The 20,757-nt window shown below is 40.2% G+C and overlaps 1 protein-coding gene across 1 annotated transcript; it reads right to left on the reverse strand.

Annotated features, from left to right (window-relative positions):
* Positions 1-907: 907 nt before the first annotated feature.
* On the reverse strand, positions 908-20,025 carry LOC108705107 (phospholipase A2 inhibitor and Ly6/PLAUR domain-containing protein). The gene is made up of 5 exons (XM_041571714.1): positions 19,751-20,025; positions 14,962-15,081; positions 13,014-13,160; positions 8,763-8,906; positions 908-2,263 (listed from the first exon to the last, which is right to left on the reverse strand). The coding sequence occupies exons 1-5, from the start codon at positions 19,797-19,799 to the stop codon at positions 2,076-2,078; spliced, it is 648 nt and encodes a 215-aa protein (XP_041427648.1). The 5' UTR covers positions 19,800-20,025; the 3' UTR covers positions 908-2,075.
* Between the last annotated feature and the right edge of the window lie 732 nt (positions 20,026-20,757).

Consider the following 20,757-nt stretch of genomic DNA (forward strand, 5'->3'; position numbering starts at 1 on the left):
AGTGCTAGTGATCTGGCCAAGATAAAGAAGGGGGATTGATCAATGCACATTCCATGGTCCCCTGTCTCATAAGTAATCCAATATCTAGGCAAGTGCGTGTAATTACAAAAACATGGGTTTTTAGTTAAAGCACTGCGTATCTTGACGGCACTATATAAATAAATGATGAGTTACAAAGTTATGATGATAAAATTGATAAGCCACCAAACCATGTCAAGGTGAACCCCATATGGTGGTCCCTTACTATTTACCTCTGGTCATAGTATTGAAGGCTGGTACCTCCCTTCATGGTGGCATTTCTTGCGATAAGTGTCTCCTGGCCTGGGCATTGGTTTCAATCAGAGGACTTAGACCTCCCCCACCATTAGCCATTAGAAGAGAGAGAATGCCTAAACCACAACATTGGTTCTACAGGTTTAATCCTCCCCCGCTTTTGGCTTTTAAGAGAGAGACTGCCCAGATCAACACCTATTTAAAAAGGCATGGGACCAACATTTAAATGGATGGGTGCGGGGGTTCTACAACCACATGGAAGCTTGGCCTGCAGTCTCTCTCTCTTAAAAGCTGCAAGTGGGAGAGGATTAAGCCTGTAGAACCAACCTTTGAATACTATGACCAGAGGTAAATAGTTAGGGACCACCATATGGGGTTTACCTTGATGTGGTTTGGTGGCTTACCAATTATTGATGGCTTACCAATTATGATCATAACTTTGTAACTAAAAAACCCTGTTTTTGTAAATACATGCACTTATATACACTGGATTACTTATGAGACAGGGACCAGGGAATGTGCATTAACCAATCAATCCCCTTTCTTTTTTTCCATATCTAATTACATCTAAACTTCTTTGACACTCAAGGGATTAACATTTACAGACTGGTATGTTTCTACATATAGAGGAAATGACATTGAATGTATACGTGGAAACCTTGCCAAGCCTGGAATTATTTACATTAAGCTATAAATGCCGGGGATCTCAGCATACTATACATTCACTTGTGGTATCAAGCTGAAGTCTACTATGAGGAATGCATGAGAAAAAGCATTCTAGCCCAACAAGGAAAACTAAACGTGAAGATCTTGGGTTGGGTTCCAATTGTGTAGCAGAGCTTATGTGTTATAGATTTTACAGTCTTGTCGTCGGCATCTGTCACACCCTTTCCCACTGAAATGAAAGGTGCCCTATATCCGCCCATTGGATCCCGGCCGCACCGCCAGTATAAGTACATTGGACTTGTGTGTAGAAGTTAATCCCAAGAAAACTTTCATCATTGGAGTCATTGATACATTCATTCTGGTTAATCAGCAACACAGCAAAGCTATTGATCACATATGGAATGTGCAGTCATTTATAGAAAACTAGGGTGTGACTGAAGTGGGTAACCATGCCAATTCCATTTTAAACACTATGGAATGGAAATCAGTTTGCTCTCGCCACCAGTATCGTTCCCATTGGGGATGTGTATGAGTCTCTAAAGGAACTGTAGAAGTATGGCAAACTGAATGGTCCTCCACAATAGTCACACAACACTTGACAGTTTATATATAGACAGGGACCAGGTTCCTTGAACCTTTTCCAGCTACAACTGCTACTTCTAATGAAACTGGTGATCAAGGACAATTAGAAACGTGGCATTTGGAGAAGTTTCACTTTGCTCTTCAACCAGGCCCAACCCAGACTTTAAGATAAAGTGCTAGTAAATTTACACTTGTCTAGCATAGTATATGAGTAACAGTATCAACAACTAGGAAGCCTAGTTCCGTGCTTCTCCACCAGCCTTCCTTGAGTCCCATCACCGTTATAGAATAGTCCTTATATAAATAAGTCTCTGTCCCAAATAGAGTTTCATAGTGTATTAAGTGTTTCTTATGTCAGTTTTGGCTTCCAAAATCACTGTCAGAGAACATTTACTGAGTCCTATTTTAATATGTCCTGTTCTAGAGCTTAGTTCAGCCTTCGGTTTGGCAAGGACAGCTGCAACATAACACATTTTTGTGAAAGCTACTGTATATATCATGAATATAAAACCTCTGGATATAAAATGTTTTACAAGTGGGGCTTGATAACAGTCTCACAATGCGACTATCTTCATAACTGTTAGAAGAGTCAGTGGTATCAGCAATGAGCCTTGTCGTAGGGTTTCTCCACTGTTCCCATCTGAAAAGTTGTACACATTGATGGATGAACCCCGAAATGCAGCTTTTCCTTGGGACTGGATGACGATATCTGAAGCACAGCCAGCCACTCTGATGGTAGATCCTGCAGATAGAAAAATTATTATTATTACAAGAACTTACACGGCCCATTCCAATTTGTATAAAGCTACTATCTAGGTTAGTTTATAATTTCCTCCATGATCATTCATAGTAACCATAGGGCAGATGATGCATTAGACCGATAATGGGGCAATTCCACCCAAAGCTAAGGGAAGGGGCTGGTTGCCCCAGTATTTAAGATGTGATTAACCACCAATTGTTCCTAGTCCAGTGCCAACACATGCAATGGCACAATCCCCTGAAGGGGATTCCTTGGCCAGGGAGCATGGAAGAGATCTAACCTTCTCATATTTGTGAGACTGTTCAGTTGGAATTCTTGGTTAACCTCTTAATTGGCACAGCTGTTGCCTTGCCTATGTGGGCGCATGAGGTCCCCCATTAGGGCTAAAATCCTTAGCACTGTAAAAGTTGGACCCTCTGATAGTGGTCCTGACCGGCTCTTTGGCAGTCTGGCCAGTCTGCAGTTGCAAGTTGTTTGATCTGTAACTGGGATAATGAGCGCTAGCAAGATTGAAGGTCTGACCCAGTGCACAGTCTGCCATATATATGCAGATCTGGAACAAGAGATCCAAACTGCTTACCTCTGTGGTGGTTGTGAGCAAACTGCCACTTTGGAGGCCTGAGTTAGAGCACTAGAGCAACAAATTGCAACACTAGGTCAATTGACAATATTGAGAGGAGTCTCTTGCTCACTGAGCAGGACCTAGCGGGGTCACATAGTTTGGGGGGAACAGAACAGCAGCAGGAAGTTGAGGCAGCTAGCTGGATGACAGTTAGAAAATCTAAGGTGGGCAAAAGGAAAATGGAGGCTGATCCGGGGTTTATACATCCGAACAGATTTGACAGATTGTGTGAAGAAGATGGGAGTGTGAACTCTGGATTGGCAATTCTAGATGGAGCTGATCTCTCTAACAGACCAGTTTCTCTAGTAGTGGTGGGGAGAAGAGCAGAGTCAGGCCTAAGCAAATTGTGGTTGTAGGGGATTCAATTATTAGGAAAGTGGGAAATCTGTTGTCCAGTTTGCTGGTGCCAGGGTTCGGCATGTGGTTGATCGGGTAGACAAATTATTGGGTGGGACTGGGCATGACCCAGCTTATGTACTAATGACAAAATAAATGGTAGATGGAAGACCTTAAAGAGTGAGTTCAGTGATCTAGGTTCTAAGATTAAGGGGAGGTCTTCCAATGTAATTTTTTTGGAAATTTTGCCCGTTCCACGTGCAAGTTTAGGAAGACAGCGGGAGTTTAGGGGGGTAAATGCGTGGCTCAAGTCTTGGTGTAGGAAGGAGGGGGTTGGGTTCGTAGAGCACTGGGCTGATTTTTCCTTTGGGTACAACCTATACAGTCATGGCGGATTGCACCTCAATGGAAGGGGTCATGGGGGAGCACCTCATGCTGGATAATAAAATCCATCTAATTGATAGACAAATTAAGGAAAAGGTTGAGGGTTGTCTATTTGTCTAACTCTAACTTTTCAGTTGGTCTTCATTATTTATTTTGTACAGTTGTTTAATTATTTGCCTTCTTATTTTGACTCTTTCCAGCTTTCAAATGGGGGGTCACTGACCCCATCTAAAAACAAAGGCTCTGTAAGGCTACAAAAGTATTGTTAGTGCTAATTTGTTTTATTCGTCTTTCTTTTCAGGCCTCTCCTATTCATATTCCAGTCTCTTATTCAAATTGATGCATGGTTGCTAGGGTAATTAGGACCCTAGCAACCAAACTGCTGAAACTGGAGAGCTGCTGAATAAAAAGCTAGATGTCTTAAAAACCACAAATAATATGAAACTGATCACAAATAAACACATATTTTTACCGAATTTGACCGTTTTGCGGTCGAAGTAAAATCGTTTGAATCGAACAATTTCAGCGATTGAGCGATTTTACTTAGACTACAAAAAATGTAGAAAAATGCATTACAAGGTCACCATAGGCTAACATTGCACTTCGGCAGGTTTAATTTGGCGAACTATTGAAGTCGAAATTTTTTTAAAGAGACAGTACTTCGATTATCGACTATTCGGATATTCAAACTATTTTACTTCGAATCAAAGTAAATTCGAAGTCGTAGTATCTTATTCGGTGGTCGAAGTATCCAAAAAATTACTTCAAATTTCTAAGTCTACTAGAAAATCTAAATAAACCCAATAAATTGGTTTTGCTTCCAATAAGGATTAATTATATCTTAGTTGGGATCAAGTACAAGCTACTGTTTTATTATTACACAGAAAAGGAAATTATTTTTAAAAATTTGGATTATTTGAGTACAATGGAGTCTATGGGAGGCAGCCTTTCCGTAATTCAGAACTTTCTGCATAACGGGTTTCCGGATAACAGATCCCATACCTGTATTAAACCTTATTTCCTACGCTACCTATCTCATACACCCGTCTGCTTATGAACAGGCTTAGTAAGAGTGGAAGATTGTATATTTTCTTCGGCTCAATTCGAGAGAAGAATTCCAACTTTTCATTTTTTGTTTTTCAATTGAGTGAACGTTTATATAAACAGATCGGACATTACCCCCCTTGTATACACACAGAAGAATTAAAAGTAAAATGATTTCCAGATTTCAGTTTTGTACAGACATTCAGCCCAGAGAATCACTTTTATCCCTTGCCAGTTATCTGGGGAGGAGTTTGTTATGATGGAGCTCATTAGTTGCTCCCAACCTTCTAATCAGTTCTTGTTGGGGATCTAATATCTGCCAGAGAGGAAGGACCTTCCCAGAGATCAGACCTGTCCCTTTAATATGTGATCACGGTGATCCCTCTGGACTTTTCTAGAGAGACAAGGGGGACAATTTGTACAGGGCAATAGTTCCGGAGTCGGAATGCTCCTGTTTGATGTTAATAACAATGCGGATGACATGCAGTAAACAGCAGCGCATTGTTCAGCTCTAAATATAACCGACTTACCAGCGGGGGGCCCACTCTGTGCCTGTTAACAGCAAAAATGTCATATGCATAGAATTGACTCAACTGGCAGTTTGGAAGTTACCCAAGTGCAGTTCAGGTCACATTCTTTAATTTGATGTTTATAGCAAATAACTCAATTCAATGGCCTGTTCTGTTACAGAGGGACGGGTTGCTGTACAACTCATTGTGCTCTATGTTGTATGTATTGTGTGTGTAGCATGGACATCCCTCTGGAAGAGAAGCCTCATACCCAAGAAATTGACTTATTACAGAAGGGTCATTCGAAAGTATGGACTTCCCTTTGAATAATATAATCGTTTCCCCTATAGAGGAATTAGCCTCAGTATTTGACCCAATTTAAAGGAGAACTAAAGCCTAACTAAAGAAGTAGCTAGAGATGTTGTGCATGATGTTTTGTGCTTCTGTACCAGCCCAAGGCAACCACAGCCCTTTAGCAGTAAAGATCTGTGTCTCCAAAGATGCCCCAGTAGCTCCCCATCTTCTTTTCTGCTGATTCACTGCACATGCTCTGTGCTGCTGTCACTTACTGAGCTTAGGGAGCCACTCACAATATACAGTACACATAGAATAGAAATGTCACAATATAAGGCTGATTAGTCATTAATACACATAATTACTACATGGCAGCACAGAAACCAGTGCAATTAGCATCAGAATTGAATAATCAGCAAACCTGTAGCATCATCTTATATTACAGCCAGGGAAGGTCATTTTCTGCTGGATAATTAGTGACGAGCCCTAAGCTTAGCTTCTCAACAGCCAATCAGAGCCCACTGAGCATGTGAGTGTCACAGACACTTTCCAAGATGGTGACCCCCTGTGACAAGTTTGAAGTCCTGGATCATTGCTGCTATTGACAAGCTCAAACTTTAGCCTCGTGCAATAAGTTCACTATATAAAATATGGCATTTTTAGCCCTATTCATTTTTAGGGGTTAGTTCTTCTTTAACATGATAAGGGTAAGGGATTCTTCCTCAGCTTCTGTTATGGTTAATGACTACTTAGATAGAGGAACAGTAATAAGAAGGCAAACATTTTCCATGGAGCGATGTAACTGTGTAGACAAGCTGTCATTTTTTTTAGTTGGGATCAAGTCAATTGTGGCAACTAGTGATGAGCGAATCTGTCCCGTTTCGCCCAAAAATTTGCGAAACTCCAGAAAAATTCATAAAATGGTAAATTTTTATGCACGCGACAATTTTTATACGTGCAACTTCTTCATCCAAATGCATTAAAGTCACTGGGCATCAAAATAATTTTGACGCGCAACCACTTTTTTGCGTGCGACAACTTTTACAAGCGACAATTTTTACGAGCACAACGTTTTTGATGCAGCTAACCTTTCTGCAGTTTTTGCAAAAAAGTGCAAGTGGCAAAGTGTGGAAATTCACCGCAACTCCATGCCTAATTTAGTAATGAGCGTAAATAATCTGGTATTTATTGCAGAGGTCTGACAGTTGTCAGAATAAACCAATTACAAGTGAACAAGAAGAAGAAAGAACCCCGCCTATAACTAGCAGCGATTTCAAGTAACTATAAAAAAGTTGCTACAAATTCAAATAATTAAATGAAGTGCTACTCAGAGCACGAATCAATTGATCAATCACTTATCACCACAATTAATAATCGTGGACTACTTAAGTGCAAAATCCTATACGGTTAAAGTGCTTGTGCAATAAATAAAATCGATATACTTGAGGATTCTATGAGTAACAAATTGGAAAAATTGGATAGCAGGTGGAGCTGTTTTTTCCAACTCCACCTGCTATCCAATTTTAACCAATTTCACCTTACTGTTTTATGGAATTTAGCCAATTGGTGTTTTTTACCCTACCCCTTTTTATGTAATTATTTCTTTTTTTGCGATTCGATTTGTTACTCATAGAATCCTCAAGTATATCGATTTTATACATTGCACAAGCACTTTAACCGTATAGGATTTTGCACTTTTTTTTTGCACGATTATTAATTGTGGTGATAAGTGATTGATCAATTGATTCATGCTCTGAAGTACCTTGTTCTTGGTCCCAACTAAGATATAATTAATCCTTATTGGAAGCAAAACCAGCCTATTGGCTTTATTTAATGTTTACAAGATTTTCTAGTAGAATAAAGGCATTAAGAACCTTTATTATGGATTAAATATTATGGATATTTATGGATAATTTGTCCCATACCTGTATAAGGGCCTATTCTGCAAGTTTTGAAGAATTTATTGCCATTGACACAGAAGTAGCCACATACCAGCCCAAATAATTCTAAGGGTGAATTATCCAGATTATGAACAGAAATGCTGGGGCGATGGGGGGAGAAAAGTAGACTTTTGTGCCCCATAGCATTTCTGTTTATAATCTGGATAATTCGCCCTTAGAATTATTTGATGCCCTAGGACAGTTCTAAAAACATAGTGAATTTTGTCCTTTTTATACACATTTTCTGCATATAATGAATAAGGAGGCTACTACTAAGCCTGAATAAGAGGAATATGACCCTCTTCTAAATAATTAGAAGTAAATGGTGCCCCTTCCATTATTATTCAATATAACGTATGCAACGGAAATCCTCCATCCCCAGCACTCCGGCCTCAGTCTATAGAATATATTTACTGTAAAGAAGGATGATAATAAACATTATGTCTTGGCTTTGGATTGATTTCCATTCTATGAACAATGAGGTGGCAGCTTTGTGTATATTAGACTTAGACAATTCAGATAATGATTTCCGGCTGCCACACATTTGTTGTTATAAACCTCCTCCAGGACTGAAACTAATGGTAGGCAGCTGAGGCACTAGCCTAAGGGGCAAATATTTATTTTTTTTGGTGGGGGGGAGGGGAGTTTGGGAGTTTTCAGTTGCAGAAAATATGTTTATTGAGACATGTACAGATTGATAGGGGGAAATTCGCTTATCTCCAGAAATTCGCCAGCAACGGCTTTGCTCACATCGCCACACTACGCCAGGCGTAAATTCGCCAGGACAGCGCTAATTCACTAAAATGCAGGGCGCTGAACGATGGCGATGGCGAAGTTTCACTAGCGTTAATTCGGCAAGCAAAGCGAAGTTGCACTAGTGTTGTCTAATTTGACTGGCAAGTAGGGTTACCACCTGTCCAGGTTTTTGGAAGGGCTTTCTGGCTGTAAAGTGCCTGTCCGAATTTCCAAATTAGAAAATCCAGACAGGACATTGACGTTAATGACATGGCGATCAGCCCCAGTCCTGCCCCCCCAATGTCACTGGCCTGCCCCTTTTCCCTGATCGGAAAAGGTGGAAACCCTACTGGCAAGTCCAAGGCCTACCAGGGCTTCCACCATTGGGGGCCCAGTCTGCTCCTCTAGACTCTGCTGCAACCTCCCTACTGGCCTCCTGCTTCTGTCTCAACCCCCCCCCCAGGCCCCTGGGGTGAAGGTTTTGGCCAGTAGGGCCCACAAAGGCTGGGGGCCATTAGGTTTTTACCCAGTCTCCTGCTGCCCTGGCCCGACCCTGCCCATGTCAAGATATTTGTATATTGTTCTTGAGTTTTTTAATATTTCAAAAGCTTTCTCACCTCTCTCTTTAGAGACAGAAAACAAGACACAGTGATTCTCTTTTCCTGTGCAGTTCACAGTGGCGTGGGGGTCGCAGGATTCTGGATCCTTAGCAAAGCAGGATGGGCAGCTCAGTTCATTAAGGGTGGAGTTGGGTGTTACCACTGAAAGACAAGAGAAAACAAAGACATCGATGTATCCCTGTGCGCAAATGCCTTTATTTATTTTTATATACTGTAAAACTGCACATATGAATACAACTTTAAAAGCATCACCTTCCGACCTACAGTCATTTCTAGCTGATTCAGAGATCTAGAAGGAGATCCAGCTCTTAAATGTTTTTTTTTATAGGAGGAAAATAGCAAATGTTTGCTCTACCTTTGAATTTCCACTGGATACCCCTGTGTCCACTGGAAACATCTATACCTTATGGGTAAATTCTATATATTTACAGATACAGTGATAATATGCTCCTTAAGTGCTTCTTTCTACAGTGCAACAAACTTGCAAGCCTTTCTTCATAAAGGAGATCCTCGTCCCCTTTATTAGCTTAATTGCTCTTCTTTAGGCCTTTTTAATTAGTCTACATTTTTATTTTTTTAAAAGTACCAAGCCTGTGTCAACAGCTGGGTCAGTAGGGTAGAGTTGGCTTTTGCCATAGTGCTGGACCCTTGGCCAAAAATGATCATTTTTAAAATTGTAGATGTTTTTTATGTTTTTAATAACATAGATACTGTGTATAGTAATGGAAGAGATACAACTCCACACCATCAAACTGGGAGTACTGTGGTCTCTGGATTTTGAACTGAACTTTTCCTGTATGTTTTTATTTCTAATACTATAATCAATCAATCCGCCCACTCTTTTCTTTGAGAACCTTGTTGGCTCTAGTTGCAAGGTAGGGCATGTTCTGACATCCATAGATAGTAGGGTGTATGTATCCAACTTTAAATAGAAGCAACAATATATGTGGTGTGTATACACAAGGTAAGCTCAACTTTTCAATGCCTGAAAATATTACTCAGCTTAAGAGTATGTTCATTTGGCAGCAAGTGATATATTCTGAGATGTGGTCCCATGTATCCATGCCATCAGGGCCGGATTTACATAGCGGGCACCCCTAGGCCCACTGCCGTTTGTCCCCCCTGTCCCCTACCCTTTATTCATGCAAATTTTCATGGAGATTGTAGCTCCTGCGCATCCCCAGTGTTTTTGAAACAATGTGGGTGTGGTTGGGCAGCATGTCGCCCCCCTGAAATCCTGCCACCCTAGGCCCGGGCCTAGGTGGCCTTCCCACAAATCCGGGCCTGCATGCCATATACAAAGTAAACAGTTGCATTGGCTGTAGATATGTCCAAGCAGTCAACAGTTCTCACTCCTAGATATATCACTCTATATACACACAATTTGGGTAATGAACCTGAACCTAAAGCCAATGCTGGTCTGGACAAAGTTACAGCTTATCCTTATCTACTGTATGACATCCTGAGGAATTTTGGTGAGGGAGTATTGAAAAGGGGTGGTCTGTAAAGCCTATGGGCTAAGGTGGAAGAGGATGGCTTGGAGTTATAATAGTGTACTTACTTACTAGTAATAGTGATGGGCGAATTTATTCGGCAGGCGCAAATTCGCTGCGAATCTGCACGATTCGCCGCAGGCGGAAAAATTTGTGAAACGCCCGCAAAAATTTCGGAAAAAAACGGATATCGGTGTCAAAAGGACGCCGGCATCAAAAACAAGACGCTGGTGCCGTTTAGCGAATTTCGCGGGAAATTCGTGAATTTTCCCGCGAAGCATCACTAACTAGTATCTGTGCCATTTTTACACTCCACTCTTTACAAAATAATGTTTCTATTATTGAAGGAATAAAGAGATGGAAAGAATTCTGCTTTTCATTTTCTACAAGAGAATATTTCTCAACATTTATTTACTGTGTCAAAAGTTTAACAGGCTTATTCTTATCCCAGCATTTAAATACACACAAGCTTAGAACATATTGTAAACTGCAAGATTCTTAGAGTCCATTCAGATGTCATTATTAATAACAGAAATAAAGTGACTACGGATGGAGACATTGCTAAGTGGTTGGACACTGAGAGTTGGGCAGGTAAGTTACCTCTATGAAGATGCCACATGTTCTGCTATGATTGTAACCAGTTTCAGAAAAGAAGAAGATCTTTGTGTCTTTTTAATATTGTCCCCTGTAAATAACATTGACAAGGAGTACCATTTTTACCAGCCTGGTGCAACTATAGTTGCCACTTGCCTACAACAGCACAGGAGACCATTGAGAGCTGTAACATTTTGAGACTGAGTTTGAGTGCAGCCAATGAGGCAGATAATAATTTTGGCCCAAACTCCAGCCTGTGTGCTCAGTGACAGGTACATTGCACTCCTGTTGCTGCAGTCTCACATGGGTCAATAAGGGGCCAAATTAGCATTTTTACCACCAGCAGAAAAACGGTGTAGGAGAATCTGCTCCATGCCAAACTAGGCTATGGGTTACCCAATGGAAGTGATCCCCATCCAGTGGCTCATGAGTAACATGTTGTTCACCATCCTCTTGGCTGTTTCTCCCAGTGGCCTCAGAGCTAGGGATGGGCGAATTTTTTCGCCCTTATTTTGCTGAAAAAATGACGCCCATAGACTTGTATGACGTTGTGCGTCAAAATAAAAAGACGTGCGTCAAAACAATTTCGCTGCGCGACAAAAAAATTTTGACCCCCATAGACTTTAATGGACGTCTGCGACATTTCGCCGGTGGCAAATTTTTGGCGAAACGAAACGGGTCAAATTCGCCCATCCATACTCAGAGCTGGTGCTTATTTTTGAATTCTTGGCTTGGAGGCAAGTTTTGGTTGCATAATAACCTCAGTGAAACGCCAAAGAAAATCTTCTGTAGGCTTCCAGTCCACATAGAGGTTACCAAATAGCCAATCAAATCTCTTATTTAGCACCCCAGAAATGTTCATACTTGTGTTTCTCCCCAACACTTTTTTGAATGTGGCTCACACACATATAAAAGTTTGGGGACCCCTAGTTTTTTTTCCAGTAATTTGTCCAGTAGGACATTTATCTTGTCAATTCTGAGCTACTTATTGCAACTGTTTAAACTGGATATTGTCATGGAAAAACATGTTTTTTTCAAAATGCATCAGTTAATAGTGCTGTTCCAGCAGAATTCTACACTGAAATCCATTTTTCAAAAGAGTAAACAGATTTTTTTATATTCAATTTTGAAATCTGACATGGGGCTAGACATTTTGTCAGTTTCCCAGCTGCCCCCAGTCATGTGACTTGTGCCTGCACTTTAGGATGGAATTACTTTCTGGCAGGCTGTCGTTTTTCCTTTTCAATGTAACTGAATAGAACACAGTGGGACACCAGGCAGCTGTTATCTTGTGTTAGGGAGCTGTTATCTGGTTACCTTCCCATTGTTCTTTTGTTTGGCTGCTGGGGGGGAAAGGGAGGGGGTGACATCACTCCAACTTGCAGTACAGCAGTAAAGAGTGATTGAAGTATATCAGCGCACAAGTCACATGACTTGGGGCAGCTGGGAAATTGACAATATGTCTAGCCCCATGTCAGATTTCAAAATGAAATATAAAAAAATCTGTTTGCTCTTTTGAGAAATGGATTTCAGTTTAGAATCCTACTGGAACAGCACTATTAACTGATGCAATTTGGAAAAAAAAAATTTCCCATGACAGTATCCCTTTAAGTATCAAATCTACCAAGAATTGAGGAAGTTGGAACTGTTCTCTCCCTAAAGCTCTAGTAATGGCAGATACATTAGAACAGCAAGTAAACATACTGATACAGGGTTACTACTGTAACTGCCAATTTGGAGTCATAAAGAATTTTTTTTTACTTCTTCAAGTTGCATTGAGACTTACTCTTTTTTTTACTCTAAACTGGTCAGCAAGCAGGAACTGAGTAAAAGAAACACTGGGATGCAGTTGTGTGAATTGTCAAATAAGTGTAATTACAAAACTATGACACACTAGAATCTTAACCAAGTATACTTTCCTATATATACCAAAGTTATCCCCAGGGGTTGTTTCTAGCGTGCAAATGTACATGTCATGCTCAGCAGAAATATCATGAACTGGACACATCTTCAGAGCAGAAGCCAAAAGCAAAATGTGGTTTCTATTTAGCACTTGAGCTCATTCTTTAGTTCCTAGTCATATGCCAAGTTCAAAAGCTATATATGAAATACAGATGCAGGAGCAGGACAAATAGAAGTGGTTATTCAGCAGATGACTTACAAGGAACGGTGCCTTTATTGCAGTAGTTGGTTGCACAACAGTTGGCGCTGACTCTCACCCGATATCCATTGGCTCTCAGGCTCACCGGGTGAGTGCAGTTATAAAGGCTCCCACAAGCCTTCGTCAGAACTGCACTCTTCTCTTGTCCTTAATAAACAAATCAGGAAAGAATATTTACCTTGGAATATTAAAGACCAATAAACATCAGTTCGTAGCTACCCATAGTAGTTGAGCCTCTGCTGAAGGCCACTGTAATACATCCCTTTTGTTCATGAGGCTGTTGCTTTCTACTGTGCATTGTGGGCAGACCACAAAGGCCTGGGGAACTGGATGGGAAATTTTGGCAGTGGTTTGAATCTCCCACCCACTCTACAGTGGAATTGACCACAAGAAGCAGAGTTGGCGGAGGACTATACAAGCGGAAAGTTGGTGCAAGAGTTGTGAGTGGTGGAGGGGATGAGCAAGCAGGGCAGGTGCGATTGAGGGTGTGAGCAGGGGTGGGGTCTGTGCAAGCAGTGGGAGGGGCCTAGACAGTGTTGGACTGACCCACTGGGATACCAGGAAAACTCCCGGCGGGCCCTCTTGCTTCTAACCATTTAGCCTATTTCATAGTCATTCCCTATTTCTTTATGGGAGGCTTAATAATGGAAGAGTATAGTGAGTACAGTAGATATAAAAGACTAGGAGAGGTTAAGTTAGGAGAGGATGAACAATAGTTTGAAAAGTGGGCCCATGGTGGGCTCCTGGCATCCCAGTCTAACACTTGGCCTAGGGGCTCATAAATATATTTATTTATAGAGAGAGAGAGAGAGAGAGAGAGAGAGAGAGAGAGAGAGGCTTCACTGGGGAGGGTGACAGCAAATCCACCATAGCACAGTGTTAAAGGGGAACTATCATGAAATCGTATTTTTAATTTAAGCTTCAACTCATGGAAGCAGAAACAAACAGATTGACAAGAGTTGCTTTATTATAAATTTAGAAATGGCAATTATCTAGCTTCAAGTATCCTTTGCTAATCTTCTTTTGTGACATAAACCTGATGAAACCCAGTTCTTTCTACTCCCTTTGGGCAACTCACAGTCCACTGCAGGGGATGTGCATGTCAAGCAAATGTAGTGCTGGTGGTTTCAAAGAGGCTGCTTAAAGGGGGGCAGTATACCCCTCAAAATGAGTTTAATGAATAGGGGTTGCCTATGTTTTAATTAAAAAAATAGGTTTCTTTATATTTCTGGAGTTCATCAGGGCAAACAGGGAAACTGAACCTACTCTGGTAAAAGATTCGATTCCCAGTGTACAACCCCTTCCCTTCGCCCTTTGTTATGACCGTTTTGTAAGAATATATAGTTATCTAAATTTGAAGAACCCGAAATGGAGGAGCTTCAGTCTCCCTGTCTGGACTATTAAAATAATGAAAACATAGATATTTTCTAATTAAGACAAAAGACAAAAAGCAAGCCTAACCTCTATCCATTGCATTCATGTTAAAAAAGGGGTATAGTTCCCCTTTTAGCATTGGAATAGGGACAAACAATGAAAATAGGTTTATGTTATAGATTCTTTAAGTGGGTTTCTGTGGCTGTGCATGTCTGTACAGTGTCCGTACGTTCCTTCATGTCCAAATTACAGAAAGATTCGTTATCCGGAAACCCCCAGATCCCAAGCATTCTGGTTAACAGGTCTCTTACCTGTACCAGCATCTCAGCCACAGGATCCTAACATATACAGTATATGAGATGGGTAGACAATTGATGGATTTCCTGGTGACAATACACAATACTGGTTTCTGGTCTGGTGAAGGGAGGTCATGGTTCCTCAACGAATCTTTCACATGGGCACGTATATCGGAATTGTTCATCTTACGACCAGTTAACATAAAGGAACTTGTGCAGGAAGATGTCCTGTGAAACAAACAGTATCATAAAGTTCCATAATATCTAATGGGACTTACCAAAAGAGGTCTCCGTCAGGGTCACCAAACAGCGACTTTCTGGGTCTTTACAGATCTCAAAGCGACCTGAGCAGGTGTTTCCACTGCTTGAAGAACACACCTCACACTCAAGAGCAACTCCTGAAAAAGAAAGTTCATTCATTTTCAGTGCCTTGAAATGCACACCTTTCAGATAAAAGTACATTCTACTGATTGTAACATCATTCTGGGTTTATGAATCCTGTTGACGGCAGTTACATAAATCTGGCAAATATATCTCATGTTCTACTAATATAATAACTTTATTCATATCTATATCTTGTACAGCATGTTTGATAAGTGTTATCCTAAGTCCATTTCACTGACTTTGAATTAAGCTTTTTAAGATATATACACTTTATTCTGTGAAAGACACTGTATATACAGTCCGGAGCTAGAACAGCCCAAAAATACCAGAAAAGTTTATACCAGCCTTTCTTTCTTTGGTTTGTTCTGTGTTACTGTGCATAATGGTTTATTTGGGCCCATCTTACTTCATGCTCATGGATTTTTTGCCCATATATGACTTGTCTCTCATCACATTTTCCTCCTACTGAGTTATTTATGTATAAAGTTTCTTGTCCCTCTGAACTGCTTTAAGAGACAGTCAATGTTCTATCCTGCCCGGGAAACTGTAATGTACATTGTAACTGACCCTTGTTTTCTGACTAAGTCCTAATTGAGGTTCCTGGTAAAGTGGAAAGGAAGACATTCAATTTGCTGCTTCCCTTAGTTAACAAATCTATGAACAGCTAATAAATGTAGTTAATTTTCCCTGGAAAATAGATTGTTGACCATTATATGGCGATCCCTTGACTGTTTTTTTATGCTTTTGTGATTAAAAACCTCTATGATCATTTTTTAGGGTTTAATGCCCCAGGAGAAAAAGCGAACACACCTGCACTTATGGACAGAGAACGTCAATGTGGGTCAATGGCGGCCCTCTACCTTGCGCTTGATTAGGTAGGTAGTACCAGTGTTGGGTGCCCCCTTGCACTTGTTTGCAATGAGTAGTGATGGGCGAATTTGTCCCGTTTCAATTCACCAAAAAATTCATGAATTTCCAGAGAAATTCGCAAAACTGTGAATAATTTGAAAAATGCGAATTTTGACTCACTCGACAATTTTGACGCCCACGACAATTTGACACGCACCTATTTGGTCCAAATACATTAAAGTCAATGGGTGACAGAATAGTCACGGGCATCAAAATAGTCGCAGGCAACAAAATATTTTTTGAAGTGGCAAATTTTTGCCGCAGTTTCACGAATTTATTAGTTGGCGGCGAAACGTGGCAATTCACTGCAAAATTTGCGCCTGGTGAATTTATTCGCCCATCACTAGCAATGAGTAATGATTCCTTTTACAACATTTGTACCCCTGTCCAGAAACATCTGACTAATGTATTGTTCCAACCTCTTGTGTTCAGTCTGTACAGTAGGGATAGATCTCATTTGCTAAGCTGATTTTTACCCTGAAGCACTTGGAGAACAGATGTCAGATATAGTTCTATAGGGATCATGTCTCCATCTCTGCAGTGTGACTGTTCCAACATTCCTACCTTGTAATCTGTACTGATATTATTCAGATGGTCACTGTTTCTGATCTCAACCTACTCAATTACAGGCCATTCTGGCATTTTTCCACCAAGTGCCAAGCATCTGCCAAGCCCATAACATTTCCATTCATTCTTCCACTTATATCAGGTTTTTCCAATATTGTCAGTTATTGTAATACAGCTCATGCTCTTAGTTTTGCTCTGTAGAACTTACTTTCTGAGTGAACCCATATACATGTGTTAAGGTGTTTTCCTACATTCTCCAGTGAGAGAAGAAACCCACCCAAGTGGAGTCAATCATTCTAGGTTAGAACCTATGGTTTCTGGGGTTTAGTTAGAAAAAGTTTATGTGTATTTCAAAAAGTTTCTACTAGGGTACGTAGATGATGAACATTTGTACACCACAGTTTACATTCCAAACATGAGAGACACAAGGATTTATTAAGCTTCAAAATGTTCCATAGACGTGCAGATTTACCCTTATGTTGGCTGAACGTTCATCCGTTTCTATCTTTCCACCAACCAATAACCAATCAGATTAAATAAAGTAGTAAACTCACCAAATGATGTCCTGCCCATTAATTGACAGTCAGCAATTGTACCAAAGTTATGTCCATCAAATAGTAGTGACAGTGCCCATTGATATGGTCAGATACATGCTTACATAGTATCATTATCAAACAGAAACATTTTAACCCGTCTTATCGACTAAACAACTGATCGCCATGGTATGAAAAATGTTGGAACGATCCAAAGATGGTCCGAAAATCGCACAAAACTCCGTTTGGTACAACTTTATCTTTGCATCTAAGGCGTGAAACGTGACAGTTGGGAACCATAGACTTTTATAGACATACACTTCCAAAGGGAGCTTATTTCTTCTTGCGGCAATGCAACTGATAGTAGGTGTCAAAACATCTACACCTTTTATTTCCGAAATATAGTTCTGTCTTGGAGAGAAATTGTATGTTTTTCATCTTTACTGTGTAACTTACTTACTGAATGTATGTAATAATTAAAGGACCCTAGTTTTCCAATATTACTAATAGTAATTTGCCAGAGTACAGTAGATATTGGAATTATTTCCTTTGTATACAGTTATAGGATCGGTTATCCAGAAGCCCAAAATATTTGAATTATGGGAAAGTCATCTCCAATAGACTTCATTGGTAGCTTGTACTTGATCCAAACTAAGATATAAGTAATTCTTATTGGAAAAAATGATTTATTGTGTAAATCATTTTTAGTAGACTTGATCCCAACTAAAATATAATTAATCCTTATTGGAAGCAAACCAGCCTGTTGAGTTTATTTAACGTCTAAATAATTTTTAGTAGACTTAAAGTATGGAGATTACAAAAAGGCCCCTTATCCAGAAAAACCCAGGTCCCAGATATTCTGGATAGCGGGTCACATACCTGTATCAGATTATATCAAGCATTTTAATTTGATAGAGGTGTACTTCCACATGCTTGCCAATGCATTTTCTGTTGACTGGCCAGAGAACTGGTTACCGTCACCCTAGAACTGGCAGTAGCTTCAAGGTTCCCACATTGAGTTGAGTCAATAGGCAAACCAGGCCCATTAAATAAAATGTAAATGCAGTTTTGAATTTGCACTCTGAACTTAAAGGAGAAGGAAAGCTACTAAAGCAGTTTATGTCAATAGATTAGCCACAATAGTGCAAGCTATAATACTATATTTATTCTGCAGAATGCTTAACCATACCTGAGTAAAAAGCTCTAGAAGTGTTCTCTGTTTGTTTAGGATAGCAGCTGCCATATTGGCTTTGGGTGACATCACTTCCTGCCTGAGTCTCTCCCTGCTCACTCATAACTCTGGGCTCAGATTACAGCAGGGAGGGGAAGAACAAACTGAGCATGCTCAAGGCCGTGCCCTGGAGGTTTAAGCTGAAAACAGGAAGTCTGATACAGAAGCCCATGAGTACCACAATAGAAGGAAAGAAATGTGCTGTTTCTTTGACAGAGGACTCAGAGCAGCATTACAGTGAGGGTTTACTGGTGTATTTATATAGACCTTTCCAATAAAGCTTACTTAATTTTAACCTTTCCTTCTCCTTTAATGCAACCTAATGCAACCTCCATGCAAAACAGTTGCATTTGAAGACTCTGGTGCAAATGCTCAGTGCTGCTACAATTATGCTTTTAGCAACCAGAAATGAACTGCTAACTGCCAGCTACTGTATATACATTATCCTATATATAGGCATGGGCTTTAGTAACAACTGTATATTGAAAAATAATGCCAGAAATTGGGGCAGCAGGAACTATAAATCCATAACAAGTTTAGGAGGAATTTTAGCAGCATGCACTAAATTAAATCATATTTGAATTTTTACTAATATAAGCCACAGGTAAAAGCACAAAAATCATTATAAAAGCTTTCATTGACAAGTAAAGTCTAAAAGCTTCAAAGGGGAACTAAAGCTTAACCAAAGAAGTAGGTAGAAATGTTGTACATTATTGTTTTGTGCTTCTGTACCAGCCCAAGGCAACCACAGCCCTTTAGCAGTAAAGATCTGTGTCTCCAAAGATGCCCCAGTAGCTCCCCATCTTCTTTTCTGCTGATTCACTGCACATGCTCTGTGCTGCTGTCACTTACTGAGCTTAGGGACCCACTCACAATATACAGTACACATAGAATAGAAATGTCACAATATAAGGCTGATTAGTAATTAATACACATAATTACTACATGGCAGCACAGAAACCAGTGCAATTAGCATCAGAATTGAATAATCAGCAAACCTGTAGCATCAGCTTATATTACAGCCAGGGAAGCTCATTTTCTGCTGGATAATTAGTGACGAGCCCTAAGCTTAGCTTCTCAACAGCCAATCAGAGCCCACTGAGCATGTGAGTGTCACAGACACTTTCCAAGATGGTGACCCCCTGTGACAAGTTTGAAGTCCTGGATCATTGCTGCTATTGACAAGCTGAAACTTTAGCCCTGTGCAATAAGTTCACTATATAAAATATTCCATTTTTAGCCCTATTCCTGTTGTGGGTTTAGATCTCCTTTAAACTCTTATCTTTTTTTTTCTGTGCAAGTGAATTAAACCGATAACCGATTGAAGCTGTCTAATCACCTGCATTAACTAAGCGTGTGCCATAATCCTGATCGTATTTACATGTTGTTCCAAATTATAACACAATCACGCCATAATAAAAGACAAAAGACAAGGCAAGTTACCTGCGGAGATCAGGCAAGAACAGAGAAGGATAAACAATACTGCCATCATGATGGGTCTTCTTGGGTCTATGGCTGTATCCAATGTTTATAGATTCTGGTTGGGGTTGTAGAGGAGCTTCCGTGGACTTGTTGTGTTGTAGCTTCTCACACCAGTTGTCTTCTTATCTTTCAGTATTTACCCCGAAACAAGAAGTCTTCTTATTCTCTCCCACAAAGCACAATGATCATGTTCCTAGTTTAGAACGTGTTCCAAAGAAGAAGCAAGAGAGAAAAGCTACAATGAGACTGAGTTCATGTTTATGAGAAGGTGGGTTCAGGACTTTCCTTGATGTGTCGTTCTGCTGCTGAAGTAACACAGTTTGTACAGGAGAAACTAAAGTCACACCCCTTATCCCTGGTTTGCTTGTGCCAAGGCAGAAATATCATGTAAGAATTTCCATAGTCTGTCAGGAATTTAGATTGAATGTCCTAAGACAAGTGCCCAGTGCCAAGTTGGAGAGGTCCTCAATGTTGTCCTCCTTGTGTAGGGTGTTAATAGCCGTGCAGCATTAAACTAACAAACTCATCCACCCCCTGTGAGCAGAGAATAAACTCGTGTGCCAGACAGACACGTTGAGGCAAGACGCTGGATCCTGTTTCATTGCTTTAACTTTTTAAAGAGAAACTCTGCTTCACTTCTTGCTTCTCCCTCAGTCAACAAGAGTTTTTAAGGGAGAGATTTCTTTTGTGTCCCCCATCAGATTTGGTGGAGATAACAGAGTAGAATAACAAAGAACAAAATGTCATTTGCAAGTCCGGCTGCTGTTATTTTAATTTTAACACGGCATTCCTGTAAAAGTTTACAATGTTTTCTTTCCTTTTTGATTTCTTACTGAAATGCAGTTTCATCACTGATATTACAGATATGGGATCCGGAAGCCCATTATTCGGAAAGCTCCAAATTACAAAAAGACCGTTTACCATAGACTCCATAATCAAAATTCTTCTGTAATAATAAAATAGTACCT

The sequence above is a fragment of the Xenopus laevis genome, chromosome 7S (genome assembly GCF_017654675.1).
Source record: "Xenopus laevis strain J_2021 chromosome 7S, Xenopus_laevis_v10.1, whole genome shotgun sequence".
NCBI lineage: Eukaryota > Metazoa > Chordata > Amphibia > Anura > Pipidae > Xenopus > Xenopus laevis.

Excerpts from the sequence above, each read along its gene's own strand:
- LOC108705107 (XM_041571714.1), bottom strand. The coding sequence starts at position 19,799 with ATGATGGCAGTATTGTTTATCCTTCTCTGTTCTTGCCTGATCTCCGCA. Across the intron at positions 15,082-19,750 it reads TTCTTGCCTGATCTCCGCAG|GAGTTGCTCTTGAGTGTGAG; the intron begins GTAACTTGCCTT and ends TTTCTTTTTCAG. Across the intron at positions 2,264-8,762 it reads TTCTGTCTCTAAAGAGAGAG|GATCTACCATCAGAGTGGCT; the intron begins GTGAGAAAGCTT and ends TTCTATCTGCAG.